At 46.6% G+C, this 14,789-nt stretch overlaps 1 protein-coding gene across 1 annotated transcript in view; it reads right to left on the minus strand.

Moving 5' to 3' along the window:
• GAB2 (GRB2 associated binding protein 2) overlaps positions 1–14,789 on the minus strand; it is a 54,180-nt gene that overhangs the window by 16,231 nt on the left and 23,160 nt on the right. Inside the window, exon 2 of the mRNA XM_006161900.2 lies at positions 6,629–6,872. Within this exon, the coding sequence (XP_006161962.1) occupies positions 6,629–6,872 (244 nt within the window). The remainder of the gene's footprint in view (positions 1–6,628; positions 6,873–14,789) is intronic.

The raw sequence follows: 14,789 nt of genomic DNA on the forward strand, positions 1-14,789 counted from the left end.
GCTGTTTGTATCCCTCATAAAAATCGGCGCATACTCCAGACCACAGAGAGGTTTTCTTCTGGAAGTTTCCCAGTATTCGCTCCTGCAGTCAGCTCTCTCACACACCTGAGTTACAGTCTCACTTGTGTGCTACGAAGGAACGGTTGATACTGCTGATTCCTTTCGCTGTCCTTACATGGCTATCCGTCTGTTCCAGCACCGTTTGTCCAAAACACTTTCCTTTCTTCATTTGCATCCTTGTCAAAACACACACCCCACCCCACCAGAATCACTTTCTTTCCTAGTTATATGAAAGTTTATCCTTTCCCCAAAACAACATTGTCTTGATCATCATAATTTGATAGAAAGTCTTAAAATCAAGTAGTAGCTCATGTCGGGCACATGTGCATGTGCACCCAAAATCCTGAGAGGAGGATGGAGGAGAAGGAATTGCAGCATGGACACCCCACTGGGAGGGGGGGTGATTTCTTGCTTTCTGTCTCTCTGTCTCTCTAGAGAGTGCACGTGACCTACAGGAAAAAAAAAATCTTAAAAAAAAAAAAAAAGGATTTAAGAAGTACCTAGAGAAGTCAGATTTGTAGAAAGAAAATAAAATGGTGGTTTATAAAATAAAATGTTTTTTGGGGGAATGAGGGAAAGGGAAAAGGGAATTATTTAACACAGAGAGTTTCAGTTTGTAACATTTCTGATAATTGGTTATATAACTGTGTAAATATACTTAACACTTCTGAACTGCACATTAAAGAATGGTTAGGTTGGGGTTCAGCAGTTAGGTTGGGGGTCAGCAGGTGACGTGGTGGTTAAGGTGCTGGACTCCCATATGGCCAACCAGGGTGTGAGTCCCAGACCTGGCAGTTGGCTTTCTCACTTACTATCTCTCTCTCCCTTTGTCTCTCTCTGGTGAATGTGCATGTTCTACAGCAAATTAAAAAAATAATAATAAAATTAAGTAATTCTAAAAAAATGGTTAAGATGGTAAATTTATGTTAAGTATTTTACAGTTTTTTCTTTTTATAGATAAGAAATTCTTTAGTTTAACTTGACCAGAGAGGGAGGGAGGAAGAGAGCGGGGGGAGAGAGAGAGAGAGAGAGAGAGCGAGCAAGTCACCAGGTCCTGGACGCAAGCCGTGGTCAGCCACGTGGGAGTCCAGTACCCTTAGCTAGCATGCCACCTGCTAGCCCAAATTTACTCCTTATTTTTATTATTTTTAGAATTATTTAACTTTTATTTTTATTTACTTACTTGATTTTTTTTCTCTGTAGAGACATTTTTTCTATAGGGCATGTACACTTACTGGAGAGACAGAGAGAAACAGAGAGACAGAAAGTGAGAAATCACCCCCCCCAAGAGGGGATGGCCATGTCACAATCCTTTCTCTTCCATTCTCATGGGATTTTTGGGCACACACACACACACACACACACGCTTGGTGTGAGTTTTAAGCCACTGGTCTGGACTTGAACCATGGTCGACTATGTGGGAGTCCAGCAATGTATCCATTATACCATCTGCTGGTCCCTTATTTACTTAAATTTGACCAGAGAAGAACAGAATGAGAAAGGGAGAGAGAGAAAAACAAGAAAGCAAGCCACCAGGTCTGAGACTTGAACCTCAGTCAGGCATGTGGGAGTCCAGCAACCCCAACTACCACACCATGCTGGCTCAGTTTTCTCTTTTTTTTTTTTTTTGAAAAAAAAAAACAAAAAAACAAAAAAAACAAAAAAACCTTATTTCTGTTACGGTTGCCTAGGCTGGCCCTGACCTCGTGATCCTCCAGAGTCACCCTCCTGAGTGCCTGTGATTACAGGAATGTAGCACCTTGCCTGGAGTTACATTTTTGTTTTTAAGAATTATTTAACTTTATTATTTATTTTACTTTATCAGAAAGATGAGAGAGAAAGAGAGAGAGAGAGAGAGAGAGAGAGAGAGAGAGAGAGAAAGTGAAAAAGCAAGCCTCTAGGTCTGAGATTCAAACTGTGGTTGTCCGTGTGAGAATCTAGCATCTTTAACCACCACGCCACCATGCCACCTGCCAGCCCTTGGAGGCACCTGTTTTTAAAAAGGGGGAAAACTGGGACCAGCAGATGGCATAATGGTTACGTCACTGGACTTGCACGCAGTTGACCGTGGTTCAAGTCTCGGACCAAACGGCTTAAAACTCTGGCTGGGTGTGTGTGCATACGTGCCCAAGATCTCCAGAGGAGAAAGGAGAAGGGATTTCCGGCATGGCCATCCCTCTGGGGGTGATTTCTCACTCTCTGCCTTTCTGTCTCTGTCTCTCTGGCAAGCATATGTGTCCTATAGTGAAAATCTCTCTAAAAATGGGGGGCAAGGAAGCTATATTACATATGGAATAATAATAATAACAGCTGATCTTTTCTCAGAAACAACGAAGCTAAGAAGAATGTAGGATGATATCCTTAAATGTTGAATTGAAACACAGCTTTTATACCAGAATTCAATGCCTACCAAAAATCTCTCTCAAAAAATGAAGATAAAATTAAGAAATTTCGTGGGGACAGCAGGTAGTGTGGTGGTTGAGGTTCTGGACTCCCACATGGCCAACCGTGGTTCAGGTCACAGACCTGGCAGCTTGCTCTCTCACTTTCCCTCGCTCTCTTGCATGCACACCTGTAGCAAATTAAGGAATGATGATAATGATAAATGAAAGTAATTAATTATTTTTAAAAATTATGTATTGCGGGAACCAGCAGTTAGCGTAACGGCTATGTCGCTGGACTCCCACGTAGTCGACCGCGGTTCGTGTCCCGGACCTGGTGGCTTAAAACTCACGCTGGGCGCGTGTGCGTGTGTGCCCAAGATCCCGAGAGGAGAATGGAGGAGAAGGGACTGCGGCGTGACCATTCCCCCTGGGGGGTGATTTCTCACTTTCTATCTCTATGTCTCTCTCTGTCTGTCTGGCGAGTGCACGCGCCCTATAGCGAAAACCTCTCAAAAAAAATTATGTATTGCAGGGTAAATAAGAGATGGGAAAATTTGTCACCAGTAGACTTGTGGCAAGAAATGATAAAGAGAAGACCAGGTGAAAATCTTAGTAGACAATGCTAAATTTTTGTTTGGTTTTGTGTTTTGGTGGAGATGGTGGGGAGAATATATTTGATTTTTGCTCTCAACGTTGATACATATTACACATATCTTAAAGAAGCTAAAAGAGAATAATCTTTTATAGTAATGCAGATATTTGCTATATCAGTTGCTCTTCACGCCTGAATACCCAAGTTTTCTTCTGGTTATCAAGAACTTCTTTTTTAAAACATTACTTATTTATTATTATTAAATTTTTTTTCCCATAGGACACCTGTGCTCACCAGAGAGAGAGACAGAGACAGAAAGACAAAGTGAGAAAGCAAGCTGCCAAGTCCAGGACTCAAACCGTGGTCAACCATGTGGGAGTTCAGTGCCTTAACCACCACACCATCTGCTGGCCCCCAGAACGTTTTAAATAACTTATTTAAAGCACATTTCCATTAAGTTCTCTTACTTTTTCCTTCATGTAAAAAAGTCTTAATATTGTTTTCACTCCTGAAGGATACTTTTGCAAGATGCAGGCTTCTGAGTTGACAAAGGAATATTTTCTTCTCATTAATTTCAAGTGTGTTTTCCTTAATCACAAGGAATATTGTTAAAATAGGGGCTTTAAAATCTTTGTCTCAGAAAGACATCATCTGGGATTTCTTGAGGTGGGCATTGGTATCTTCCACTGTGATTTGGTGACATTTTGCCAGTTGCCTGTGTGTTGATAGGTTTTCGATAGTATTCTGGAGGTTGTGAAAGTTATGTTGTATATACTCTGGGTTCTGTTAGAATCCTCTTGAGAATGTCAATGTTTCTGTTCGTGTAGGACATGCACCTCGGTAAGGTCGGACTGCAAATTCTGTCTCACCTTCTGTGTGTGAGGGGCTTCGTCTTAGTTCAGTTCACACAGCCTTCATCGTGCTGACTTGGGCCCGTCCCACATGTACGTAGCTCAGGGTGAAACGAAGACTTGTATGGTTTGTATGGAGAATTAGAAGATCCCTTCTCTAGCTCTCCCCACTCTGAGATACTCAGACCTTTCCAGGCCCTATAAGAATCCTTTTGTGGTTCCTACCCCAAAATACTGGAGTTTCAACGAGAGTTTTAGTCGCTTACTGTGCTGCTTTGTGACGAGGTTCAACCTGGGGCAGGTTCGTGAGAGACAGAAAATAGACCTGGTAGTTGCTACTTCAACAGTTTCTCCCCTCTGCAATCTGCTTCCTTCTATTTACTTTTCAGTCTTTAAGTAATTGTACTTTGATTTTATCCAGACTTTCTTTTTTTTTTTTTTTTTAGGTTTTTGCTGTAGAACATGTCCACTCACGAGAGAGAGAGAGAGAGAGAGAGAGAGAGAGAGACTGAGGGAGGAAAAGTAAGAAATCCCCCCCTGGGGAATGGCCACCACGTTGCAATTCCTTCTCCTCCATTATCCTTTTGGGATTGCACACACCTGGTGTGATTTTCAAGCCGCCCGGTCTGAAACTTGAACCATGGTCAGCTATGTGGCACCTTAGTCACCATGCCACCTGCTGGGCCCCCGAGTTTTTCATGCTGATCAGTGGGCAGGATATCTGTAGTGGCTGGGGGGGGAACAGCAACTACAGTGAAACTGGACCTCCTACGCTTTTCAGAATTTCTCTCTTTCAATTAAAATTCATCATCTCTTCACCCATTTTATCTATTTTTCTCCGTAAGTTAAAAAACTTAACATAGTTATCTTAAAGACTTTATAGTCTAGCTCCAAAATCTGGGTTTATTCTGAACTATGTCTGTGTACTGAACTCTCTCAACTCTGGGTCACCTTTAAGCTTCTCCATGTTTCTAGCAAGTTAGCATCGTACACTGGACATTCTGGGTATGTTACAGGAACTTCATAGGGAGAGCCATGTAAACCGAATCTCGTTTTATCAAGATTCAAATTGCTTTCAGTTCCCTTCTTTTTTTTGGGGGGGGGGCTAAAGGGAGGGAGTGCTTGCCAGAGGGAGAGTGAGCACACTTCAGTGGGATGTGGGCATGGTGTAACCCCTTCCATTTCTCCATCCCTTCTGGATTTTGGGCACACACACATGTGCCAGTGTGTTTTTCAAGAAACCAGGCCCTAATTCAAACATGAGCCATTCATGTGGGATCCAGGTCTCTACACACACAGGGCTCAGCCAATGAGCTCCTGGCCGGTCCAAATTCTGTTTAATAGTCATTAATTTACATTTAAATAGCCACATGTAGCGACCATATGAAACAGCAAAGCTCTGGAACAAAAGCGAGAGGTGGATTTGTTCTCTATTGTGTAAGCTATTCGTGCTATACTCCTTTTCTTATTTATTTATTTCATTTATTTTTTAGAGAGATTTTTGCTATAGGGCATGTGTGCTCACCAGAGACACAGAGGCAGAAAGTGAGAAACCATCCCCTGGGGGATGGCCACAGTGCAATCCCTTCTCCTCCAACCTCCTTTCAGGGTTTTGGGCACACATGCTCACACACCCAGCGTGAGTTCCAAGTCACTGGGTCTAGGACTGAAACGGCGGTTAACTACACGGGAGTCCAGCAACGCAACCGTGACGCTACGCGCGGGCCCTGCTCTTTATGTTTTAAACTTCCAAACCTTTTATTTACAGTTTTAAAATTTACATGTAATCACTGTATATCTTTACAATCTACAATATGGTTTTTCGCAGCATGTATACAGTATGTATTATCAAGTCAAAGACATGACCACAGACATTATCATGTGTCTATTAAATACGTTGTTTTTCCCCTTGATCCCCTCCCTCTCGCTCTGCATTCCCCACCCCTTCCTGTACTGTCTCTGGGATCCACAGTTACCCTCTCTGCTGTTGCACCTTCCAGTCTGACAGTTTCTGGTATAAAGTGTAGACATTTGGAATATGTTAAGCATGGGCAGATAACGCCTGTCTTTCATAGTCTGGCTTAGTTCACTTGGCATTCAATCTTCCATAGTGCTATACTCTTTTCAAAATTTTATTTATTACTATTTTTTAATTTTGACCAGAGAGAGACATAGAAAATTGAGAAAGTGGGCTGCCAGGCCCGGGACTCAAACTGTGGTTATCCATGTGGGAGTCCAGCACCTAAACCCCGTACCTCTTCCAAGAGTGCTATACTATTCTTTTAAAAGACTAATTTAATTTTATTCATCAATATTTTTTATTTGGACCAGAGAGAGGCAGAGAGAAAGGTTAGGTGAGAAAGCAAGCTGCCAAATCCAGGATTTGAACCATAGCTAGCCATGTGTGAGCCCAGAGCCTTAACCACCATGCCATTTGCGAGCCCCACAGAGCTATACGCTTAAGGCCAACAAGTAAATTTATCTTCTTTTCTGCAGTTTGAGACTCTGGCCCCTCATGCCTTCTCCCAAACATATCTTTTTTTCCCTCAGTATGTATTTGGATACTAAGGTATCCCCCAAATCCAATTACTACTCTGTACTAGATACCAACAGATTGGGAAGTTTCCACACGGAGAATGTTCTGTTACCTGTGTTTGCCCGAAGGACAATATTCCACCCCCTTGTCTCCGAAATGAAAAGACAGGGCTGAGCAGGAGGAGGCGCTCCCCCACCGGCCCTACCTGGCGTTCTCGGCTCTCCGGCTCACGCACTGATGCAAGTATAGGTACTCCTGCGGTGCACTGGTGGACAGGGCAGGCTGCACGTGGTTGGGCACGGGGGCTTCGAACGTGAACAGGGTGGGCTGGCTGGAGTGCGACGGGGCTGAGGATTTCCGTTCTCGGAGGAGGTGTTGACTGGAGCTGCTGAGCTCGGCTGGGGACGAGCGAGGGCCGTGGGTGGCCGCAGAAAGGTTCCTCAGGGAGTCTGTGGACAAGAGAGGGCTCTGAGAGCGAGGTACGGAGGGGAGTGACTGTGTCCTTAGTGGCTATCGGTGGCAGAGAAGACACTGGGCAGTCGGTGGCCTGCAGGGACTTCCCTTGCTCTTACCCACCTGTTCTGTCCCCCCTGGGGAGCAGGGAGGGGGCCTCAAGGCTATTTTGGTTGAGGAAGAACTGCTCTGACCTTCGCACTGTAGGGGAAGCATCTTGGAGGCTACTTGTGGGGGGCGCTATGTCTACTCCCCTTCTGGGAGCTGAGCTCTCAGCCTTTGTACCGCTGGGGAGTAGCCTGGAGGCCTCTTCTTACCATCCCCTGGGGGCCATGGTTGCTCCCCTTCCAGGAGCTGGGCGACCTGCGATCCAGAGCTGCAACCCTGGCCTGGGCAGCTGAGCTACCTGCGGCCCAGCCTCTGGAGCCATGAGTCCCACTCTGTCTCCCTCTTAGGGGCTCCTGCTGTCACTTCCCTCGTCAAAGCTGAGGCTGGCATTGGGAGATGAGACTCTGCTCACTGGTCTCGAGAACAGAGGCCCAGGACCGAGCCCTTCTGCACTGATGAGAAAAGCACAAATGTACTTGGAGCCGTAGCCGTAGGCGAACACCCCAGACTCCCACTGCCCTCCCAGTCGTCCTAGACAGCCACGCTCCCCAGCTCCACCCTCTCTGCCTATTGGCCTTTTCCTCTCTTAACTCTTATCTCATACTCTGCTCTGTTGTGTTAGAAAGGAAGTGAGGTATTAGGACAGATAATAGTAGAGAGAGCCACACCCACCCAAGGCCATTGCTTGGGCTGGCTCGCTCAGCTTACTAGGAATTCCTTAGCAGAGCAGATGAAGCCCTCAGTCTGACCCATTTCCTCCTCTCCTCCACCATAAACAAGGCCAGCAGACACAGATGCGTCGTCAGTCCTGACCACACCACACTCTTATGTCGTTTGGGTGTGTGCTGTTCCTTCCACCTCCTCGCTTCTACTCTGCGGGGACCCTCGCTCACAGACTTTGAGGCCCTACACAGATGCCCTGTTCTCCCCGAATCCCTCCTGGCCTCAGTCCTGCCTCTGGGGACCAATGGCTCTGGGACCATGTTGTCAGGTAGGCACGGTCACCCTGCTTCCTTGCCTGGCTCTGGATTTCTGAGAATGGTGACCTCAAGGCTGTAATCTCTACAGCCCCATTTCCCTGAGAAAGGCCAGGGGTACAGGAGGGTCTAGTCTGTGTTCGCAGAATAAGTAAAAACACCCGCCCCTCACTTGGAGATCCCAACACTGACGTTCCTTGATCAAAAGCAGCAAAGGCTTAGACAGGCAATGTTAGGTGATGTAACAGCTGTGGGATAAGGTTTTGGGGGTGGTGATACTCAAATCACATCAGAGCGAACACAGTTCTCGTTCTACTTCCTGAGACCTGACCTCTTTAAAGTGTGCCCTGCTCACGAGAGTCTTTGGCTCATTAACGCACCACAGTCACTAATGACGCTGCACTGGCTTCTGAGGATGGGTGGGACATCATCTGCCAGCTCACTCTCCATTCACGCACTCACCCTCCACTCATGCTGGACTCACTCCACTCACACTCCAATCACACTCGCCCTCCACTCACACCCACACTGCAATCACACTCACCTTCCACTCACACCCACACCCCACTCAGCCCCCCACTCACTCACCCTCCACTCAACACTCCTCACATAACCCTCTCTCCCCTGCTATTATAGTTTGTGTTACAAACCTAACGGGACAGCGGAGACATGGATTCCGTTAACAAATGGCCAGTTAACAGCCCGGGGGGCCTCTGGGAGAGCTGGTTCCACTGACAGCTGCATTAATCCCCCCCCGTGAGGGTGTAATGGTGAGGATGAGTGTATGGGGGGTGACTGTGTGTGAGGGTGAGTGGAGGGTGAGGGTGTGAGTGAAGAGTGAGTGAGTGAAAGCGAAAGCTGAGTGCAGGGTGAGTATGTGTAGCGGGTAAATGTGAGTGGAGGGTGAGAGGGTATGAGTAGAGGGTGTAGGAATGGAGGGTGAGTGAGTATGAGGGTGAGAGTGGAGTCTGAGTGGGTGAGTGGAGTGTTAGTGTGAGTAGAGAGTGTGAGTGGAGCGTGAGGGTGAGTGGAGGATAAGGCAATGCACTTTGGCTCTCTCCTGGGACAGTGTGGGAAAGCTGTACAGGAGGCCCCTGGTGGGAGTCTCTATACTCTGCTGCCCTCCTGGCAACTCATCCCAGGCCCACCCACAGGAAGGCCCAAGCGGAGTCTCTATGCTGCGCCATCCGCCCCTTCTGGCACCTCATCTCATGCCCACCCTTCAGTGGAGATATGCTCGGGTTCCACTCCAGACCCTCCTGCGACCTCTCTCTTCCCCTGGGGTTTTCCCGGGAAGGCTGATCCTCCCTGCAGCTTCAGTCCTGGCCTGTTTACGTGATGCAGGTGCTCGGAGCTTCACCTCCAGCTCTGCTTTCTCTCCTGGGCTCTCCCACCTGCTGGGTACCTCCATTCGGATGTCCCACCAGCAGCTCAGCTCAGAGATCTGAAATGCACTTCTCGTGCACTGGAGGGTGCTCCTGGTCTCAGGGTGCTCATCAACGTCCCCATCCAGTCTGTCCTTTCAGTTGGGAGCCTGGGGCAGCATCCGCGAATTGTCCCTGTTTCTCAACATTTGAGTTATGTCATGATGTCACTGCCCCACATGGTTCCCATGATCCTCAGGTGACTTACAGAGATCTCTCTTTTAATTTACTATATAGGGCACATGTGCTTGAGAGAGAGAGAGAGCGCGCGCAAGCGAGCGCGAGGGGAAGTGAGAAATCACCTCTTAAGGGTGATGGCCATACCACCCCTTCTCCACTCTCCTCTCAGGATCTTGTGGCATGCACACACATGCACTTAGCATATAGCCAGTAGCATGTTTCAGGTAGCAGGGCCTGGGACTCTAACTGTGGAATCAGCCATATGGGAGCCAGTGCCTTAACCACCATGTCACCTGCTGACTCAAACTCTCTCTCTTTATGAAACCATTTGACTGTTCATTGTCTCAGACTTGTTTCTCACTAGCACTTCCTTCTGTTTTTAAAAAGATGAGAGTCAGTGACTGCTCACAAGTGTTTCTTTTTGGGGTGGTAAAAATTCCTAAAACTAGGTGGTGGTGAGAGGTGCATGATTCTCTGTATAGTCACATATCCTGTGACTCCACGAAGCCACTGACTATGCAGATGCCCCCGACCTGTGATAGGCCACGTCCTGATAACCCTGCTGCGGATGGTAGCTCGGCGAGGTGAGGCCCAGTGCAGGCGTATGCACGAAGGTGCTGCCCCACTGTCTGGAACCCCATGGAGACTTGTCTAAAAAAGAAAAAAGCTGCATGCAGTGGTATGCAGTTGCAGTCCCAGCTGGGAGGCTGAGGCAGGAGGATTATGACACGGTAAGACCCTGCCCTAAAAAAAAGGGAGAAAGAAAAAGAAAATGTCATGAGTCAGAAAAGTATTTCTCTAATCTAGAAACCTCTGGCAACACAGAACACGGCAGAGTCTCAGTTGTTTCCCCTCTGGGGTCTGCGTGGCTGACGGAAGCGGTGGATGCCACCTGCCACCTTTGCCCGGTCACACAACGGCCTACCGTACCACACACAGCTAGCCCAGGAAAAGGTCAAAATTCCAAATTTCAGCATGGCTTCTCCTGAACACATCTCGCTTTCCTGCCACCCTAAGCTTGAAAATGGTAAGCTGAACACCCTAAGTCGGAGACCATGTGTATTTTCAATGGGTGAATTTTATGATGGATGAAATGTACTCAGCAAAGCTGAGAATGTATATACACATGCTGTTTGACAGTTCCTTAAAACGTTTTGGGATGATAAACGTGTTTTAATTAGCTTTTAGTAATGGTTGTACAACCTTGTGACTGCACTAAATCATGCTAACTTGATGGTTTAAACGGGCTTACCCTCCCCACACACACACATATGGCACACCCTGTGCTAAGTATAAAGTGTCAAGTATATATAAGAGATTAATAAGTCTAATAAAATATACTTGATCTTTATATTTTATTTCCTCTCTAAGAAAAAACCCGAACACTCAGTAATACGAAGTTCTCATAAAGGGTGTTGCAGTAACACATATTTTCCCTTTCCTCTCGTCAGTTCTCTGTACCTTCCTCCCACCCCACTGTTCAGGACTTTGCCCCATAATTATGTCAAGGCAGTGTGAATGTCAGTTAAAAAAAAAATAGCAATAGTGTATGGTTTAAAGTCAAAAGACCTGGGACCAGCAGATGGCAACAAGGTTACCTTGCTGGACTCGCATGTAATCAAATGCAGTGCGCTTCCCGGACCCAGCAGCTTAAAACTCACGCCAGGTGTGTGTGCATGCATGCCCAAGATACCGAGAGGAGAATGGAGGAGAAGGGATTGTGGTTTGGCCATGAGACTTCTCGCTGTCTCATTCTCTCTTTTGCAAGAGCAAGTGCTCTATAGCAAAAATCGCTCTCTCTCAAAAACGTCAAGAGACCCAGGTGAGCTAAGATTCTCTTTTCAAGTGACAAGGTCAGGAAATCAGGAGTCCAGTTCAGTCCGAGATTACGTACCGGTCTCTTGGAGCTCCAGTTCACGCCAGCCTAGTTGGGAGGATTATCCCTGGCCTGGCTATCTGTCTCACTGGGTGGTTGTAAGGATTGACTGAGATAGGGGTGTGAGAGCAAACCCATGCATAAAACATTAAGAGGATTTGTTTTTATTGCCTGGGTACCCCTTGAGGGAAGAAAAGAATAATACTAATAAAGGGAAACATTAAACAATGTGTGGCTGGGCTGTTCAGAGTACTTGGCAGTCAGGCTGCTGCAGTGATGTGTCTCGGGTCACGAGCAAGGTCAGTTAGACAGCAAGAAGAAAAGGAGGTTTCTGGACTGGCCCGGGCTTCTACCTCCAAGTCTAGACTGAAGATAATGCCTGCGAAGGCCTGAGTCAATTTGTTTTCTTTTAAACAGGGTGTTATTTTTTCTTCTTCCTGGCTTCTTTTTAGGGCCCTACAAAATCACTCCCCTTCCTTTCCACAATCAGCCTTGGGAAGCCTGCCCAGCGTCGTACAAACACTCCTCCCACTGGCTTGCAAGATCTAGAACAGGAAAGCTCTGAAGGATTCCAGCAGAGGAGCCCAGCCCAGGCCAGCACGCCCATCAACTGGCTAGTGATAACAGGAGCAGGAAAGGGGAGGTTGGCGGGAGTTTCTGGAAAAGATGACGGGCCAAATCATGACTAGGTCCCTTATCTCAATGACCTTTTTGTCTTTATCCCTTCCCCAAAACAATCCCCACCCTCAAGCCTCAGTGAGTGGCTCTCCCAGTCTCTCTCTCAGGGACCCATAAAGTAATAGACCTAAGAACCAAGGGTCCCAGGCTGGACCCAAGGCAGGGAGGCTCTGGCCCTCCTAGCTCCTAGCCTGGAGCATGGAAATAATCCTCTGTGACTGTCTCCTGTTCAACAGGGCCATCGCTGACTTTGCAGGGCTGCTGTGCGACTAGAGATCTGATTTATTGATTGATTTCAGATTCATGATACAGTATGTGGTGGAGGGGAGGGCAGCACTTCTACAAGGGCTGATTAGGCTGCCATCCCATCCCTCCTGCCCTCTGGCATGCTGGATCTTGGATACTCATGCGTGTGCCTGGCTTGTTTCAGGCTAACCAGGCTGGGGATTCAAACCAGTCTCTTGAGCAGAGTGCTGCTGCTGCTGTGCCGTGGAGCCACTTGAGAGAGCTCATTTGGCATTATGCATTTAGCAAACACTCACCTGTTCTCATTACTATTCCTAGGGTACCCACGGGATAGGCTGCCACCGTGAGATTGCCCAAGAGGTATGAGCTGCTTCCTAACCCAGAGTGGATGCTTGGAAGGTAACAGCCACTGTCTTGGTCACACGCATACCCTGGACAGATGGCACTTGGGGAGGGAATGAGAACGAAAAGACAAAACTGTAATAACCACAGCTGTCATTCAGTACCTACTGTGTCTCTATTCTGTGAGGTAGAAATTTTTACTATACACACACACATAACACATGCATCAACACACACACACATGTACACACAAATGCATGTACACACATGTATATATGCAGGTACACATACACATATGTATATACACATGTGTATACACAGATATATATGTATGTATATATATATATGCATGTGTGTATATTTGGGAGCATGAAGAAACAAAGGTTCAGAGAAGTTAATGAACTCCGGGGTCACATAGCAAGAAAGTGGCAGAGCCTTGACCTGAAATAGTTCTCTCTTTGAAGCCAATTCTTTTCACCTGTGTAGACGAAAGGGTTCCCACCAGATCCCTATGAGGCGAATGCTTTAGCCCTGTCGGGCTTTCACATAACCCTGGGCGAATGAAGGCCCAGGTTCAGCCCTGCGCTGAGTGGCTGAGTGAACCTGGGCCTGCTACTTCACCTTCCCGGGCCTTATTTCCTCTCTTTAAAAGAACTGTATTAGAACAGCGATGCGCATCAAAGCCCTCCCTGGGGCCCAGCTACAGTAGGGTACAGGTGGTAAGGCACCACGTCCCAGTGCTGGAGCCACAGGGGAGGCTTGGGTTCAGATCCTGGATGTATCTGAACACTCGAGGTGTGTGTCCTTGCCAGCCCAGGAGTGTGGCTGGCAGGGAGGCTGGGGAGGATCTGTGTGTTGTGACCCTATCAAGGGAACCTCCTTCATCTTCCCTCTCTTTCTCTCATGAGAGAAATAGATTTTTTTTTTTTTAAAACTTAAAAAACAGGGGCCAGTGAAATATTGCTTTCAGAGACTAAAAATGAAGACATTCTGCTGAGACTTTTCCCTCCAGATTAATTTCTAGTGGCCTCTATGCACTGAGTATCTAGACAGGTCCAAGTGAACAGGATCCAAATATCTGAATACGAATAGAGTCAGAATATCCCTCTATTCCCACTGAATCTGATTCACAAACAGTGAAAAATGGAATGGAAGAGAGATTGAAGATCACCTTCTTCTGCACACCTCTGAATGCCAGATTGAACTTCAAGAATTAGGAATAAATTGGGACCAGCAGTTAGCATAATGGCTGTCGCTGGACTCCCAGGTAGTCGACCGCGGTTCGTGTCCCAGACCCGGTGGCTTAAAACTCACACCAGGCACATGTGCATGCATGCCCAAGAACCCAAGAGGAGAATGGAGGAGAAGAGATTACGGTGTGGCCATCCCCCCTGGGGAGTGATTTCTCACTTTCTGTCTCTCTCTGTCTGGCAAGTGTACACGCCCTATAGCAAAAACCTCTTTAAAAAAAAAAGAATTAGGAAGAAATGCACCATCAATCAAATGACCAGAAATCACCACAGGGTCACAAGAAATAATGGGAAAGCAAGGAAATACCTCTCCTCCAAGGGAAAAGAATAATTCCTCTTCATCCTCAGATAGTACAATGAAACTCATGGAAATGTCAGATAAAGAATTTAGAATATACATAGTGTCAAAGCTAACAGAGATGGAAGAGAAGAGAGACAAGAAGCTGCATAAGAGGCAGGAGAAAGGATCTGACAAATTCCAGATGAGGAAATTCTTACCAGATCTGAAAGAAGAAATATACACCATAAAAAAGAATCAAATGGACCTGTTAGAGATGAAGGCTATAATACAGGAAGTTAAAACCTCCCTTGAAAGTATTAAAAGGAGACTAGATCATACAGAAAATCGAATCTCAGATGTAGAAAACGGAATTGCTGGCCTAGAAAAGTCCACCACAAAGACTGAGAAAATTGTCTCAAAAAATGAGAATAATAAACAAGAAATAGATACCATCAAACATTCAAACATCCTGACAAATGATATCCCAGAAGGTGAAGAGACTCATAAAGGCATTGATAATCTATTCCATGAAATCCTAGAAGCAAACCTTCC

Source organism: Tupaia chinensis, unplaced genomic scaffold (genome assembly GCF_000334495.1).
Source record: "Tupaia chinensis unplaced genomic scaffold, TupChi_1.0 Scaffold139431_1, whole genome shotgun sequence".
NCBI lineage: Eukaryota > Metazoa > Chordata > Mammalia > Scandentia > Tupaiidae > Tupaia > Tupaia belangeri.